The 17,612-nt window shown below is 44.5% G+C and overlaps 1 protein-coding gene across 1 annotated transcript in view; it reads left to right on the top strand.

The window, feature by feature from the left end:
* Window positions 1-5,942: 5,942 nt before the first annotated feature.
* Window positions 5,943-17,612, top strand: part of LOC126184497 (octapeptide-repeat protein T2-like) — a 48,069-nt gene continuing 36,399 nt past the window's right edge. The window contains exon 1 of the mRNA XM_049926890.1: window positions 5,943-6,003. Coding sequence (XP_049782847.1) covers window positions 5,943-6,003 — 61 coding nt within the window. The remainder of the gene's footprint in view (window positions 6,004-17,612) is intronic.

Here is a 17,612-nt window from a genome sequence, read left to right as displayed (position 1 = left end):
AACTGCATGTATATCTGCTCCGCCTAGAATTTGATATGTAAAATACAGCTACCTTCAAGCAAGTCACAGAAGTTATAAAATACGATAGCTGAATAAGAAAAAATGATTCACAAACTTGACTACTGCACTTATGGCGATGTCTACATCTACATCTACATCCATACTCCGCAAGCCACCTGACGGTGTGTGGCGGAGGGTACCTTCAGTACCTCTATCGGTTCTCCCTTCTATTCCAGTCTCGTATTGTTCGTGGAAAGAAGGATTGTCGGTATGCCTCTGTGTGGGCTCTAATCTCTCTGATTTTATCCTCATGGTCTCTTCGCGAGATATACGTAGGAGGGAGCAATATACTGCTTGACTCTTCGGCGAAGGTATGTTCTCGAAACTTTGACAAAAGCCCGTACCGAGCTACTGAGCGTCTCTCCTGCAGAGTCTTCCACTGGAGTTTATCTATCATCTCCGTAACGCTTTCGCGATTACTAAATGATCCTGTAACGAAGCGCGCTGCTCTCCGTTGGATCTTCTCTCTTTCTTGTATCAACCCTATCTGGTACGGATCCCACACTGCTGAGCAGTATTCAAGCAGTGGGCGTACAAGCGTACTGTAACCTACTTCCTTTGTTTTCGGATTGCATTTCCTTAGGATTCTTCCAATGAATCTCAGTCTCGCATCTGCTTTACCGACAATCAACATTATATGATCATTCCATTTTAAATCACTCCTAATGCGTACTCCCAGATAATTTATGGTATTAACTGCTTCCAGTTGCTGACCTATTTTGTAGCTAAATGATAAAGGATCTATCTTTCTGTGTATTCGCAGCACATTACACTTGTCTACATTGAGATTCAGTTGCCATTCCCTGCACCATGCGTCAATTCGCTGCAGATCCTCCTGCATTTCAGTACAATTTTCCATTGTTACAACCTCTCGATACACCACAGCATCATCTGCAAAAAGCCTCAGTGAACTTCCGATGTCATCCACCAGGTCATTTATGTATATTGTGAATAGCAACGGTCCTATGACACTCCCCTGCGGCACACCTGAAATTACTCTTACTTCGGAAGACTTCTCTCCATTGAGAATAACATGCTGCGTCCTGTTATCTAGGAACTCCTCAATCCAATCACACAATTGGTCTGATAGTCCATATGCTCTTACTTTGTTCAATAAACGACTGTGGGGAACTGTATCGAACGCCTTGCGGAAGTCAAGAAACACGGCATCTACCTGGGAACCCGTGTCTATGGCCCTCTGAGTGATACAGAGTTTACAATTAATGATGGCTAATACTGAGTAACGGACTTTCTGGTGAAACTAACTTACAACAATGCTGAAGTGTTTTCGTAACCAACTTTAAACGGTAAGTGATGATTTATAAATATATTTCTTTCACAAATGCGAAAGGAAAGTGAGCGTCCAGCTGTTTAAAGAAAATGAACATTAAATGAATGCAGCCGGTGTGGTGCAGAAACTTTTCGAATACCTACATTTGGTGCAACTTAAAGTGCGGGAGATGGAAGAACACACTATGTATCTGCCATTGGTCACTTACTCTGTGCTTAACTTTATTATCAATTTATCAGCAACGGTTACTACGGATCTGAAGCTACCAGCAGTATAGCAGTTAACGCCTTAAAGACATTCAGTGTGAATGTTTCATCTATGATAGCTAAACTTACATCAATGAGAGCGATTCTACACTTTTGTAAGATAATTCTAGCAGACATTTTGAATGATTAAGGCGTGCATTGAAATGAAGTTTTGAGGCTGTAACTGGCAGATTATAGTGTGATCTGAATGTGCTAGAGAACAGCCTGAACGGAACAGGCTACACTTTAACAACACCATGACGATGCCTTTTCTATAGGAAGCTAAACATACATGGGAGACTATGGCTAACTACCTGATGGAGTGACGTGAAGGTAAGGTTATAGCTGGAAATACTATTTGAGGTTTGCAGAAAGGAAAATACAATATGTGACCAAACATTATGGTCGAGAGGTAATGAGTTAAGCAGCATCTGGGTCTCCTATAAGAAGGGGTGGTGGGTGGGGGAGACGAAAAGAAGAGAGAAATCGTGTGTGAGATAACTAAAGCATCAATATTAATTGATCATTGCAATGGAAAAGCAATGGATATTGAACACTGTACCCAAAGGTCTGAAAGTTACTTGTAGAAGATGGTTGAAGACAAAGATACCAACAAATGTACATCCCAACAAACACTGATATGAGGCTAAATATTCTTAAATCCACATATTCATATAAAATTCGCCAGTGGAAGGAGAAACGGAAATGTCTAATTACACAAATACTGAGGAGCAGACAATTTACTTACTTACTTTCTAAGCTGCTTATAGGAATCAACTGCAATATCCCCATTTTTCAAGAAGACTACACTGCGGGAAGAGCTACCACCGCGAAAAGAATCAGACCTTCCGCGGAATTATGGACCAATCTACGTTGTTCTCAGTCAGATACAGACTGATTGAACGATTGATTCTGAACGGAACGAGCTCAGTTCCACTCCTATCGCGACCGCAGTGTCTAGTTCCTCCTCTTACCTACAAGTTTGAAGAATAGCTTGAAGAAGAGAGAAGAAAGAGCTGCTGTCTTCCAATACCTGTCCGAAGCATATGACAAAGTGTGCAAACAGAGATCGTTAATGCAATTTATCTAGGTACTTACTTGTATAACGAAAATTTATATGTTGAAAAATATGCTGAATAACTACCTGTTTCAAATTTACTCCGACCATATACGCAGTAAATTCCACTAAATAGACTATGTCCTAGTCCAAGGCTCGTTTTCTCCTAACATTAAGTGTAGACCAGATATGGCTCAAATTCAAAATACAGTAGCAACAGCAATAGGTAGATTCATACCGCATAAGTTAAGAGACGAGGCTGATCCACCATGGTACACAAAACGTCAGAACACTGCTGCAGAAGCAACAAAAAAGCATGCAAATTCAGAAGAACGCAAAATCCTGAAGACTGGCTAAGTTTCACGGAAGCTCGAAATTTAGTGCAGACGTCAATGCGAGATGCTTTTAATAGTTTCCACAATGAAATATTGACTCAAAATATGGCAGAAAACCCAAAGAGATTCTGGTCGTATGTAAAGTACACCAGTGGCAAAAAAGTCAATACCGTCACTGCGCGATAGCAATGGAAATGTTACCGATGATGGTGCCACTAAAGCGGAGTTACTAAATACAGTTTTCTGTAATTCCTTCATGAAAGAAGACGTAGTAAATATTCCAGAATTTGCACCAGAACAGCTGTTTGCATGAGTGACATAAAAGTAGATATCTTAGGCGTTGCGAAACAACTCAAATCACTTAAAGGCAAGTCTTCCGGTCTAGATGGTATACCAATAAAGTTCCTCTCAAAGTATGCAGACACAATAGTGACTTTCTTAGCAATCATATACAACCGCTCACTTAACGAAAGGTCTGTTCCTAAAGACTGGAAAGTAGCACAGGTCACATCAATATTCAAGAAAGGAAATAGGAGTAACCCATTGAATTACAAACCCATATCGCTGACCTCAATTTGCAGTAGGATTTTGGAGCATATACCGTACTCTAACATTATGAATCACCTTGAAGAAAATGACTTATTGATACATAACCAACATGGATTCAGAAAATATTGTTCTTGTGCAACACAGCTAGCTCTTTATTCCCATGAAGTAGTGAGTGCTGTCGACAAGAGGTCTTAGATCGATTCCATATTCCTAGATTTCCAGAAGGCTTTTGATAGTGTTCCTCACAAGCGACTGTTAATCAAATTGCGTGCATATGGAGTATCGTCCCAGTTGTGAGACTGGATTCGTGATTTCCTCTCAGAGAGGTCACAGTTCGTAGTGATTGACGGTAAATCAACGAGTAGAACAGAAGTGATATCTGGCGTTCCGTAAGGTAGTGTCAAAGGCCCTCTGCTGTTCCTGATTTATATAAATGATCTATGTGATAATCTGGGCAGCATCCTTAGATTGTTTGCAGATGGCGCTGTAATTTACCATCTAGTAAAATCATCATACGATCAATTCCAATTACAAAATGATCTAGAGAGAATTTCTTTATGGTGCGATAAGTGGCAATTAGCACTAAACAAAGAAGTGCGACGTCATCCACATGGGTACTAAAAGAAATCCGATGAATTTTGGGTATACGATAAATCGCACAACTCTAAGGGCTTTCAATTCGACTAAATACCTAGGAATTACAATTACGAGCAACTTAAATTGTAAAGACCACACAGATATTATTGTGGGGAAGACGAAACGAAGACAGCGCTTTGTTGGCAGAACACTTAGAAGATGCGACAAACCCACTAAATAGACAGCCTACATTGCACTTGTCCGTCCTCTGCTGGACTACTGCTGCGCGGTATGGGATCCTTACCAGGTAGGATTGACGGAGGACATCAAAAAAGTGCAAAGAAGGGCAGCTCGTTTCGTGTTATCGCGCAATAGGGGTGAGTGTGTCACTGATATGATACGCGAGTTGGGGTGGCAGTCACTGAAACAAAGGCGGGTTTCTTTGCTGCGTGGTCTATTTACGAAATTTCAATCACCAACTTTCTCTTCCGAATGCGGAAATATTTTGTTGACACCCACCTACGTAGGGAGAAATGATCATAATAATAAAATAAGGGAAATCACAGCTCTAACAGAAAGATTCATGTGTTCCTTTTTCCCACGCGCCATTCGAGTGTGGAATGATAGAGAAGTAGTATGAAAATGTTTCGATGAACCCTCTTCCAGGCACTTAAGTGTGAATTGCGGAGTAGCAATGTAGAATCAGATGGCGATCGAAGATAGCTAACCTGGAATTCGAGCCCAGCCTGCACTATTACCAGATGTCCCTGATGATGCTCACCTGAGGTAAAGGCTGTTTTTTCCCTCTGCAGGTACAAGCCTGCCTCATAAACAAAAGATATTGTCTGTTGCCAGTCCGAGCTAGTGGTTCTGGGACCATGTGTATTGTCTCTCCAGGTCACCCTCCCTCATCCTGTGCAGGTCCTAGGAACAAGACTGTCCCACCAAAGGCAAAGAATGTTCTCTCCCCCTCCTCTCCTCCACCCCCCCCCCCCCAACGTGCAGGCCCAAGTCAGTCCGCCATTCGCAGCTGGGACAAAAGTGGTTTGTTCCCCCTGGGGCCTACAAGTTTGTCAGGAAATTGACGCAAATCTGAGCCTGTTGGCTTCATAAACATGTTTTTCACCCAACCAGTCTATCTGCCTGCTGACCTACGTTCAATTCATTTCCATTAAAATCAGTTCAAAATTAAAGCCCACTTTCCTTAAGTTTCAAAATGATGCTACTTCAGCAGTCCAAAGCTTAAACCATTCCACTCTGACATCATCCTACGTTTGATCTGTCCACTTGTGCTACACTGTGCTTTTTTCCCCAGTCTCTCGATGGGCCATTCAAAAGTCTGTTAACACCCACACAGTGATAGAACTGCATACTGTGCCGGGTCTGGCCTGTCACACCGTGGGCTGCTGGAGAATGAGCTCCAAACAACCGAAGTATGGTAGCCTGGAATCAGGTCACAAACTGCCAGTGGCAGCTCTGTGCACAGCGATGCTTACTACGAATTACTCTATATATAAAATTTTGCACATAAATTGAAAAATTAAGATATGCACATTCATCCTTATGGTGCTGGGCACTTATGCAGTGGCTCAAATCCAAAAAAGCAACAAAAAGGTTGTGTGGAATGGATGACAGCCATTACACTTTTAGTAACCTAGCCAGATACCTGAGCCAGCAAACACGCAAACGTATATATACATTACACAATAATCAGCCGTTTCAGAGCTGAACGCGTTTATGTGAAGTTAGAAGTTACCATCAACATCACTGTAAATATATTTGATGGGAAAGAATAGTATTTTACATTAATATTGGTCCATAATATAGTCATGTCTGCTATTTCAACACTAAAAAACTATCAGCAGCAGCAGCAGCAGCAGCAGCAGCAGAGTGAATAACCATCTAGTGACGAGTAGTTTAACATACTTTCCAGAACCTACCTGCAGTGAACAATAAAGCCCAAAAGCAAACAGGTTCTCAGGACAATAGCACAACGCTGCCAGGTAGCCAGTACATCCAGCTGCTATCATCCGACCACTGGTGGCTCATGCCGCATTCCGCCATTGGGCCAGCCAGGTATTACTGTTGGCAGTTTCTGGATTGTTACCATGACCACAGCTAATCAGCATGAAGTGATACTTCTGTTTTCTAGCAATGTAGGATATAAAATATTTTTGGTAAAGCCACCACCACTCCATCTCTTCCAGTGTGATGCTGATGACACCGCCTTCCAAACTCTGTATCCTACCCTTGTTAAATCACTATGATACCTCTCTGATCCGTCTCAATTAGCTTACCTCCTGATGCAACGAGTGGCTCCTCAAAATCAATCCTACCAAAACCCAAGCAATAATTATAGGTCAAAACACCTGCTGCTTCGGCCGTCACAATCATCACCATACTAATTATGACCCAGTTAAACTAAAATATCTCAAACACTTTATCCCTGGTAATGTAGAGTCCCCATCTACTAATTGTAGATGGGGATAAACCAAAACTACTGAAACTGTTTGTTTCTTCTGTTTTAGAGCGAAAAACAACTAGCATTATACGCGCCCATGTCAGAACTGTAGAACATGAAGACAAAAAAAGGAGTTAAAAACGGCTACACGTTAAGCCCAATCTACCGAAGGAAAGACCGCTAAAAACAGGACTTGTAGAAACATCATTATAGACGCCACAGAGAAACTGAGGTACTGAACTAAAGATTAAATGCCCTTCGCCATACTGCTAGACGGCTAAAAAGTAAAAAGCGGTCGACAGCCCGCTCGTCGTTCACTATAACTGCCGATTACTCAGACGGCAAACACAAATCAGAACGTTAGCGGTTAAAAAAGGGCATTCCGTTAGGAAATGCCTAACCATCGGAAGTTGAAGGCCATGAGGTTACAAAGTGGGGGGGGGGGGGGAGGATCACCACGTATAAAATGATCTCGTGACGAGAGGGAAGAGAGGAGGTCGTTCAAGCCGCTGGTTCAAATGGCTCTGAGCACTGTGGGACTTAACATCTGAGGTCATCAGTCCCCTAGAACTTAGAACAACTTAAACCTAACCTAAGGACATCACACACATCCATGCCCGAGGCACTATTCGAACCTGAGACCGTAGCGGTCGCGCGGTTCCAGACTAAAGCGCCTAGAACCACTCGGCTACGGCGGCCGGCAAGCCGCTGGGAGAGGCTTAATAATCTGTAGCTTGTTCCCATAAGGGAGAACCAGTGGTGATGCCAAAGTGGCGCCACCTGCTGACAGACGGCAACACAGAGATCATCGGAGGGAATGGAAGAACTAGTGGACCGAGGTACAAGGACTGCAGCCTTGGCAGTAGCGTCAGCGGCTTCGTTTACCGTCAGACCTACACAAACTTCACAGAGACTCCATTGAGTGTGTGCAAGTGACAGCTTTCCTGGCCCCGTTGAACTAAGGGATGGACGGTTTACAGCTCACAGAGACTGAAGTGCATTTAGAGAGTCGGGGCCTATGACAATTGAAAAACCTGAGTCGCCTGATGTACTGCATGGCCTGATGCAGGGTGATGAGCTCTGCTGTAAATACTGCATAGTGTTCCGGAAGCCGATACCGGTTCCAATGACGAACACACATCTGACACCACAGTCAGTCGGAGAGTCATCAGTGTACATAAATGTACTATCGTGAAGTTCTGTGGGAAGTTCGTGAAACTTACGGCGATAGAGCGACGATGGAGTATTGTTCTTACGAAGCGAATGAAGGCCAAGGTCAACATGGGCCGCGACATGAAGCAAGGCAGTGAAGGGTTCACACTCATTAGCAAAGTGGCAGGAAGACTGAAGTTACGCAGCCGGAGCAATAGCCGAAAGTGGACTCCAGGATGTAACAGAAGAGTGACGCACCCCATACTAGCAGTCAAAGGAACCATCGAAGGAGGCGGCATAGGATGGGCGGCCAGGCATAGCGGACAAGTGGCATGCGTATCTGCTGAGAAGAAAGTCACGGCATTATGACAGTGGTAGTTCGGCAGCTTCTGCATACAGACTGTCAACCGGGTTAGTGGTAAAGGTGCCAGTGGCCAAATGGATGCCACGATGGAGCAGTGTATCGAGAGCAACAAGCTCAAGCTGTAAAGACGGTGTAAGAAACCAATTGTGCCGCCAGAAGTTCATACCGTGGAGAACTCCAATAGATGGCAAAATCGTCGACGAAAAGGGAGCAGGCTCTGCCCAGTGGGAGACAGGCCATAATAGGATTAATAGCATGGTCATGTACATGTTCGTATGGGCGCACGACAGCAAGGTCTTCAGCGCCCGCGCGCAAACAGATTGAGACGAGTGTCAGGGAAACACACAAAACAGGAAGATAAAACAGTGCTGTTGGAAAACTATGTGCGTATCCGCACAGAACCACGCAACGAAGTATTGCGTCAATAGTAAAACATTAACGACACAGGAAGAAAGTTGTATAAGGAGCTAAAACAATATAGCCGATGGACGTGGCTGGCTGACCACAAGAATAAAAAAGGGGAAGCTAGCCACTCTGACACACTGAAACCTCATGCCTAAAAGTTTACGCCAGAATCCAAAAATCACAAAACCTTAAAAACCTTAGTCACACTCGTCTCATCATCAGTTACAATAGAGGGCTGATCCCCACCAATATTTGCTTCTGCCCTTGCATCGCTATATAAAATGCACTCCGTTAAAATATGGCGGATAGAGACGTGCATCACAAAACTGGGGATCCTCTCGCCGTAGTATGAAGCTATGTGTGAGAGGGAAGTGCTCAGTTCTAAGATGCTTGATGGTTACTTCATCCCGCCTGAGCAACTGGCAGGAGGGATGCCATGGCTAGGTTGTTGACTTCACCAACCGCAGCTTATTGGCCGTCATCGCCAGCCATTCCTCATCCGACAACTTCATTCTCTTGCTGTGCAATGCAGGAACAACAGCCTGCAAGGGAACAGGACACTGTGCCACATCCTGTCCTCTGCAGGTCTCCTTGGCAGTCCGATCGGCCTGTTCGTTTCCCCATATCCCTACCTGACCTGGCACCTAGCAAATTGACACCTGCTTGCCCTTCTGTTGGAGCAAGTACAGTTGGTCATACATCAGCCAGACCAACTCTTCAGCTAGGTACAGGTTCTGTAACGATCGTAAGACACTAAGGGAATCGGAGCAAATGAGAAACCGTTTGCCCCGAACACGATACATCTGCTCCAGTGCCTTCAAGATCGCGTGGAGCTCCGCTGAGAAAATGGTATGCTCGTCAGGAATGCGAATCCTGGTGACGTGGTCGGCGAACACGGCAGGGCAGCCAAGGAAATTCCCTTGATTGGATCCATCAGTGTACATTATTGTGAAACCGTGATGCATACCTAAAACGTTAAAAAACAGATTTAATTGTAAAATCTGACGTAGAACCTGTCTTAAAATTCGTCAAGTCTAAAATAAGTCTGAGCCTCCAGAGAAGCCAAGGTGGAGATCTGCTCCCACCGCGATGTAAATCATGAAGACTAGCCACACCCATCTCTAGAAGGCCATTCTGTGCACTAATCCCATACGCCCTCATTGCCTGTTGCCATGTACGAAAAAGCCTTTCTAGTGGAGTCTGAGGAACGGTATGGTAGGTGGGTGGGTGTATGTGTATGGTGTGGACAGTGTTTTGTACGCCTGGCGCACTGGAAGTAGCTGTCGCGTGACGAAGTGGCGGATCACCAGCCTCTGCGCAGAGGCTTGGTATGGGGCTTGTTCTGAATGCCCCAGTGGCCAACCGAATCCCTTCATCTTTAAATAAGAGGGCCTCACAAACCCATACATCATGCACCCATAATCGAGCCGAGGTCGCACAAATGCCCTGTAAAACCGGAGCAGACGAGTCCTGTCTGCTCCCAATGTGCTGTGGCTAAGACATTTTAAAATACTTAAAGTCTTAAGTGACCTTTTTTCAGGTCCTTAACATGTGATAACGACGAGTCAAATGTGAGGCCCAGAAACCTCACTGCGTTTTTAAAAGTAAGGACAGAGTCTCTCTTCCTTAACTCGGGAAATTTTAAAATGGAACGAGAACGGTTAAAAAGAACACACATGGACTTCCAAGCAGAAAACGTAACACCACTCTTCTGCGCCCATGCATCTAAACGTCGGAAAGTCAGTTGCAACAGGCGTATTGTTGCGAGGCATGAAGAAGAGCAAAACACAGAAGTCAGCCACAAACAAAAAACACTGGACAGGACTTTTCACCATGGACATAATGCTATTAATAACTATGACAAAGACGGTCACAATTAAAACGCTACGTTGTGGGACACCCGCCTCCTGCTCAAAGCGATCAGACAGGACGTCACTGGCTCGGTATCTAAAATTCGTGGGGAGAGGGAGGACTGAACAAAAATGGGAAGACAGCTACGAAAACCCCACTCGTGAAGCTGCTCCAGGAATAAGATGCCTCCAAGCAGTATCGTAGGCCTTCTCAATGTCAAAAAAATATTCTTAGAAGGTGATGCCAGCATAGGAAAGCCTGCTGTATAGCCGTCTATAGGAGGGCAAGATTATCAAAGATCGAGTGATACCTCCTGAACCCACACTGAAAGTAACTAAGGAGTTGCCTGGATTCTAAGATCCAGACAAGGCGGCGGCTGACCATCCTCTCCAAGGTCTTTCCCAAGCAGCTACTGTACCTACTTGGGCATGTACGGTCTTTCATTGGTTTTAAAAGGGAAATTAAAATTTCTATACGCCACGAGCCAGGAAACTGACGTGAAGCCCAAATGGCATTAAAAAGTTCGAGGATGATATCTTTTTTCACCTTGTGAGGTGCTGCAGCATACACTAATGTATCCTGTCGTCACCAGGGGATGTGTCACGAGCCGCAGACAATGCAGAATCCAGCTCCCACATGGAGAATGGGCAGTGGTAATCTTCATAAGAGGACCAGAAGACCTAACTACACTCCTCACCAACCGCTTTATGGCTCTGGAAACTGGGATACTTACTGGCTGTTGCAGTAACTATGGCAAAATACGCCACTATAGTCTGGGCAATGTCTTGTGGATTGGTTTGGAGAGAGTCGTTCCCATTACAGCTGTGGTGAGGCACCTGCCTCCTCTCCCAGACATTCTATGGCCTCCTACACAATGGAACTTTTGGTGGAACGATTAATGGCGTTCAGGAACTGTCTACACGACCTCTTCTTGCTCTCTCGAATAATTCAGTGACACTTTGCCGTCACCAACCGAAAGGCTGCAAGATTATCTGCAGTTGGCCAACACTTGAACCTATGCAAAGAGAAATGGCTCTGAGCACTATGGGACTTAACTTCTGAGGTCATCAGTCCCCTAGAACTTAGAACTACTTAAACCTAACTAACCTAAGGACATCACACACATCGATGCCCGAGGCAGGATTCGAACCTGCGACCGTAGCGGTCGCGCGGTTCCAGACTGTAGCACCTAGAACCGCTCGGCCACACTGGCCGGCCGAACCTATGCAGAGCTGTACTCATGGTCCTGATTGCAGAGCAGCATTCAGCACTCCACCAAGGGGCAGGTTGCCTCTTCTGTTGTCCCGTGGGCTGTGGAATGGATGCTGCAGTGGCGTGGTGGATCATTTTGGTAATATGATCCTCCCAGGCCTCGACATTTGCCCAATGTTGAAAGTGGGCCAACTGGCTATAAAATGTCCAGTTGGCTCTACCGAGAACCCATCGCGGCTGTTTCCTTTCAGGTGCCACCCCATCTGGCAGGTGAAACCAGATCGGAAAGTGACCACTTCTGTGCTAGTCACTGACCACTTCCCATTGAGCAACAGCAGGAGAGCAAAGTGAGAGATCAGTGGCAGAGAACGACACAGTTGCTGGGCAGAAGTGAGTGCTCTGTCCTGAATTTAGCAAGTATATGCATTAGGACATGGGTAGCCTCTCAATTGCTCTACCCCTGGTGCAGGTAGTTGCAGAACCCCAAAGTACAATGTGTGCATTAAAATCACCACAGAGGATCAAGGGCTGGAGGAACTGTGTAATAAGGTCGTTTAGGGCCTCTTCGTTAAGTGTATAATGTGGGGGCAAGTAAAGGGAACATATTGTCAACAGATGACGCACTTTCACTTATACTGCTTGTAACGTCGTTTCAAGTGAGAGAGGCGATGAGTGGTAGTCGGTACTGACCAAAATACCTACGCCTTCTGTAGCTCTCTTTCCACTCAGATCGTCCTTTTTGTGGAGTCCATAGCCTCGTATCTCATGGGTCTATAATTGATGCAAATGAGTCACCTGGAGACACAGACACAGTGGTCTACCCCCCAAGAGACAGATTCTTTCCACGTGCGTCCTGAACCCCTGCAAGGTCCACTGTAGGATGGGAGCCATTTCATCGATGTGGTTTTAATTTACCCTTATCTTTGCACCACAGAGGTGAAGCATTTGTAGAGTGAGGGGGAATAGAGGGGCTGCCTGTATCCAAGGCATCTAGCTCCATGATGTCCTCATCAGTCAGACGTGGAAGAATGACTAACAGCACTCAGGACGGCTTTTGCCCCAAACATCGTGAACGTTTCCCTGCACCCTGTCCCCTCGAGGATGAGGGGGAAAGAGGCGTTGAGAGGGTTAGATACGTAAGGCCTAACCGTAAGTCGGAGGAAGCCTGCCATGATGTGGTCTGGCAACATTAGAGAATTAGATGTCACGATGACGGTGGCAGTCTTCTCAGTTTCTCAATTATATTTACGCATCCTTTGCTCTACATCCTCTATCCCCCGTAATGCCCATTCCTGTGTAATTTCGGCTATGTCGATATCCATAATGTCACGGCATGTGACCACACCCTTGCTAGATTTAAGGGAGTTATGCAGTTAAACAATTACATCTTATTCACCCAATTTTTCCATCTTCGTAAGTAGTTCGACCGGCTTCGCCCTGTTAGTCTACCAGTAGGGAACCATTCAACAGCCGCTTAATAGACTTCAAGCTTCCAGCACGTCATTCCAAGTCTTTATGGGTGTAGAAAGGGGACACTTTCCCAAACGTCCCTTCCTTCCTCTTATTGATCAAAACCACATTTTGATTTACGAATTCTTGAACCCTGTTTCTATAATTCAGCTGATGTAGGTTACCAAGAGGAGTAGCCTCCCTCATACGTTTGGAAGATTAGGTGTGAATACTCCCAGGCATACACGCTTCCCACTGGAAGGAGGAGGAGATGATTTCGAGGGTTCCATCTCGGTCCCACGAGCAGCTAGGGAAACAAGGGTCGACTCACACAGAGCCCTGCATGCCTGAGTAAGCCTTATACAACTGAGGTGTGGCAGGTTCCCCAGAGGTTACCCTCTAACGACTGTTCCACCTCAACAGCCATGCATCTCATCAGTGGGCAGCACACATTTTGATTCAGGTTTTTTTTTTTAATAGAGGTTTTTACCATCCTCGCGATGCACGTGGTCAAGCCAAGATCCCCGTTCTCTGCGACACACAACATTCCACTGCCGCGCCATACAGTGGGCGCTGAAGCATGCCCAGACCTTATGGTAACAGGAGATTGGCGGCGCTTACCAGCTCGTAACTCAGGAACCCCAGAGTCGCCAAGCCCATACTCAGCAAACAAACGCTGAGCCCCTGAGGGCAGGATTCATGGCGATATCAAAGAGGACGACGTTCCGTACAGAATCCTGGGGCACTCAGTTTTCATGGATAAAGGTGTCCAACACAGCAGAACTCACATGTACCTTGGAAACCCCGTCTTTTAAAAATTCCTGAAGGAAACAGACTATGTGGCCACACAAGCCCCACGTGTAGAGTGTATGAAGGATACCAGTCCTACAGCAACTACTGAAATTACTAACCACGCAAACACGATCCTCCATTTCCATACCCATAAAAACTCTGATCACAACCATCGTCTGCTATGCAAAGGGGCAGATATATCCACTCCTCCCTCTTCTTATATCGTACAGCCCCTCTGACACCACTCTCTTCACCTTGCCTTTCAGATCTGTTTACCCTTTCCTACCTGAATCCTTTAGCAGTTTATAAGAATCCCTGCCCTATTCTATCTTGATCGCCTCCCGATATCTTACACTACCCTCAAACTCCACGCTCAAAACCCACTAGTTTCCCTCCTGCTCTGATCCAGGTATTCTTTCACATCTTTGCTATTATATGCCCTCCAGCACTACACCTCCAAACTCTCCAAATCCTCTCCCTACGGAATTGTAATATCATTGGCTTATTTGACCACAAACCGACCCTGATATGTATCCAACCTACACGATCTAAGGGACTATCATTCCTCCCCTGGTCAGGTCTGCTTTGCTCACTATCCCCTCCAACCACATTCTGAAGTCTGGCTTCGAATCGCATACAAAACATCACACAAGTACCCTCTTATGCACTATCTCAGTTGCTACAATTACATAGAACCCTGTCCCTGGCAGTCTACACACTCATCACTTCTTGGACCTATTTTAATCAGTATACAGTTTTTTTATCTTTTGACTAATGCAAACCCTCTTCCCTTCATATTGTGTGAAACACTTATTTTCCATTCATCTGTGTGCATATTTTAATCACTCAAATAATCAGCTTTTTATAGTTTAACTTAGGCAACTGAACATCTGTCTTCCTATTGTGTAGAACACTTTCCTACCGCTATGTATAATTCTGAATATGTTTTAAAATTTTATAATTATTTGGCTGAAAAGCAGCGGAATGTTCCCGCTGACTATCCACTCCCACATCCCTATGGGGCGAGGGTGATCTTATAGTAATAAAGGAAGATAAGCACACCATGTAGTGCATCCATACAACAGAAGTGTGAAGTCCCTCTTCTCCTATGCTCTTTGAAACGAATATTGTACTGACAACACTTAGTTTTGAGTTGGAAACCTCGAATTGCCTCTAGCAGATGGTTTCTTATCTGGCAGTACTATCCAATGAATTATCACACTGAGGTGTTCCCATATTTGCTATAGACTGAAAACCGCAACAACTAGGAAACTTAGAGCTCAACACTTATTTCTTACGAATGCTAGTGGTAGTATAGAAATCACATGTTACCATAGGATATTTAAATTTCAGGTGAATGCTGATGTGCTTTTCTCGGAAAGGGCGTTTGCGTGGAGTATGTAGTAGCTATAATCCCTATAAAATTTGAAAGGAAAGCTGAAATAATGTCGGAAATAGTCTGGATCGTACTAGTGTCCCCTACGCAATTTTTCCTTTAGAATAAATGACTCTTCTGAGAACCATTCCAAGAAATCTGTCTTCCATCCACTTCTCCAGTGCTTTACCAAGTCAAAGAAAGATTCCACTGTATGTGCGAAAAGCTTTCATGATCATAATCGTATCGATTTTGTGTGTTTCACACAATTTCATACTTCAAACAGTTTCGTACTACATCTCTAGTACAGTATGGTTGCGTATTTAGGTAATGATATCATTTGGGATATGGACGCCAATACTCTTCACTCTGATGCACTCGCTCTTTTCATCAAGTGAGTGTTCCGAACTGGTTGCCACATTTGGACACTTCCATTTGATTGTAGATACTTCAGTGTACTTGTAAAGCCATGCTATACGTAAAGAAAATCTGTACACAACTGTAACTCCCTAGACAAAATAGCACACAGCTGATATAACAGACGGAAGTTTTATGACTGTACGTATTAGTCTACCATCAAAGTAGACTACGTACAACTTCAAACCAATGTAGCATGATTCAACCCTTTTAACACGGACACTCATCCTGAGGATGAGTAATGCGTTGTCAGATACATCATCGTCCGACACATGCAGCAGAAGTTTTCATAGGATTTCTAAATCATTTCTGATGAATGTGATACTCATTCAACAACACACTTACATTTGAAGTCTCTTGCTAGTTAAGGTTGCAAACAACCGTGGTAGAGATAGGACTGCTGTTATGATTTTACACTAAATTCCACATGCAAGCATACAGCTGCCGACAGATCATACACGTAGATGAATAAGTTCTACAGTGGTTTCCTCCAGAGGTAACTGGCATCGTATGTTTACACACAATTCCCCTCAATTGTAGGTGTACAACTGACGTCGAGTAGCATTCAAGATGCATATAGAGAAGACGACTTTGATCGTTAAAGCATCAATGCGAGTGCTCCTCAAACCACTATAGCACAATCGAGTCCTATACCTCAGTCAATAGCAAAGGTGCTGATGTGCGAAAATAATCTATAGCAGTACTTAAAGGTGTGTTGTCAATGTAGCTCAGCTGACAGTACTAGCGGTTGTAGTCTTACGTTCATTCCATTCATTGAAACAGTAGGTCCCATGCTGAAATCAGTAAGATGATAACGGTAGATTCATAAAACAGATTACAGCATGTTCCCAACTAACTACAGCAGCAGTAGTAGTAGTAGTAGTAGTAGTAGTAGTAGTAGTTCCATAACCAAATTCTCAACTACCTGTAACTCAGTAACAACACACTTGATGGGTGACAGTATCATTCTCTAATACCGATTTTTGCTGTAGCCATGCATTGGTTATCTGATACTGATACAGACGAAATCTTAAACTCAGTCACTCTTCCTATAAACAGCAACTGATATGTTCAGTCTAGCACTGCATTTTAGGTGAATCCTCACATAAGTGTGTGTGTGTTTTACGTTGTGCAGGTGACTAACATTTCCAATATGCTGACAGATGGGCTATCTGAAGATGAAGATGTGAGTGACGTGTGAAACATTCCCCTAATCCAGTGGTGGAGTAGTGGGATTTCTGTTAGAAAGCACACATGGTCCCATAGGATTTCTAAATCATTTTCTGATGAATGTATATAGGATTCCTCCTACAAGGGCCCTTGTAGAGAAGATCTTTCTGATGATGATGATGGCATGCGTCAGGAGGGAGGTGTGTGTGTGTGTGTGTGTGTGTGTGTGTGTGTGTGTGTGTGTGTGTGTGTGTGTGTGTGTGTGTGTGTGTGGGGGGGGGGGGGTGGAGGGGGGAGGGTGTCTGATGGGCGCCCAACGGCGATATCATCAACGTCCTTACACTTATAAAAACAAACGAATGTGGAGATTAACTAAAAGTGTTTGACACGCATGCACTCGAAATGAACACACAGTCACTCTGTATCACATGCACTAAAACCAATTAGGAGGGAAGTGAGCTAATCAAAAAATTAAAAGACAGAGGAAACAAAACACAGAACTGAAACAAAAGCACAGGGAACTGACTAGCTGCTCACTTGCAAAAATCTAGGGTGAGCTAGCCACCCTTTGACACATTAAGAACATTTCCCTAATATATTGTTAAAATGTTGGACAATTCACAAAAACTTTAAAACCCTAACCACATTCGTTTGATAATTACATAAAACAGATGGCAGATCCGCCGGCAAATCCGCCACAGTCCGCTGGTCGGCAAATAAATTGCAGTCCAATAAAATGTGGCGCACTGTGATCTTCACGCCACAAGCGCCACACATTGGAGGGTCCTCTCGTCGGAGTAAGAATCCATATGTCATATGGCTGTGGCCTATGCACAGACGGGTAAGAAGGA

The sequence above is a fragment of the Schistocerca cancellata genome, chromosome 4 (assembly GCF_023864275.1).
Source record: "Schistocerca cancellata isolate TAMUIC-IGC-003103 chromosome 4, iqSchCanc2.1, whole genome shotgun sequence".
Taxonomy (NCBI): Eukaryota; Metazoa; Arthropoda; class Insecta; order Orthoptera; family Acrididae; genus Schistocerca; species Schistocerca cancellata.
Note: the sequence above shows the minus strand (reverse complement) of the source record. Positions and strands in the feature narration are given on the sequence as shown.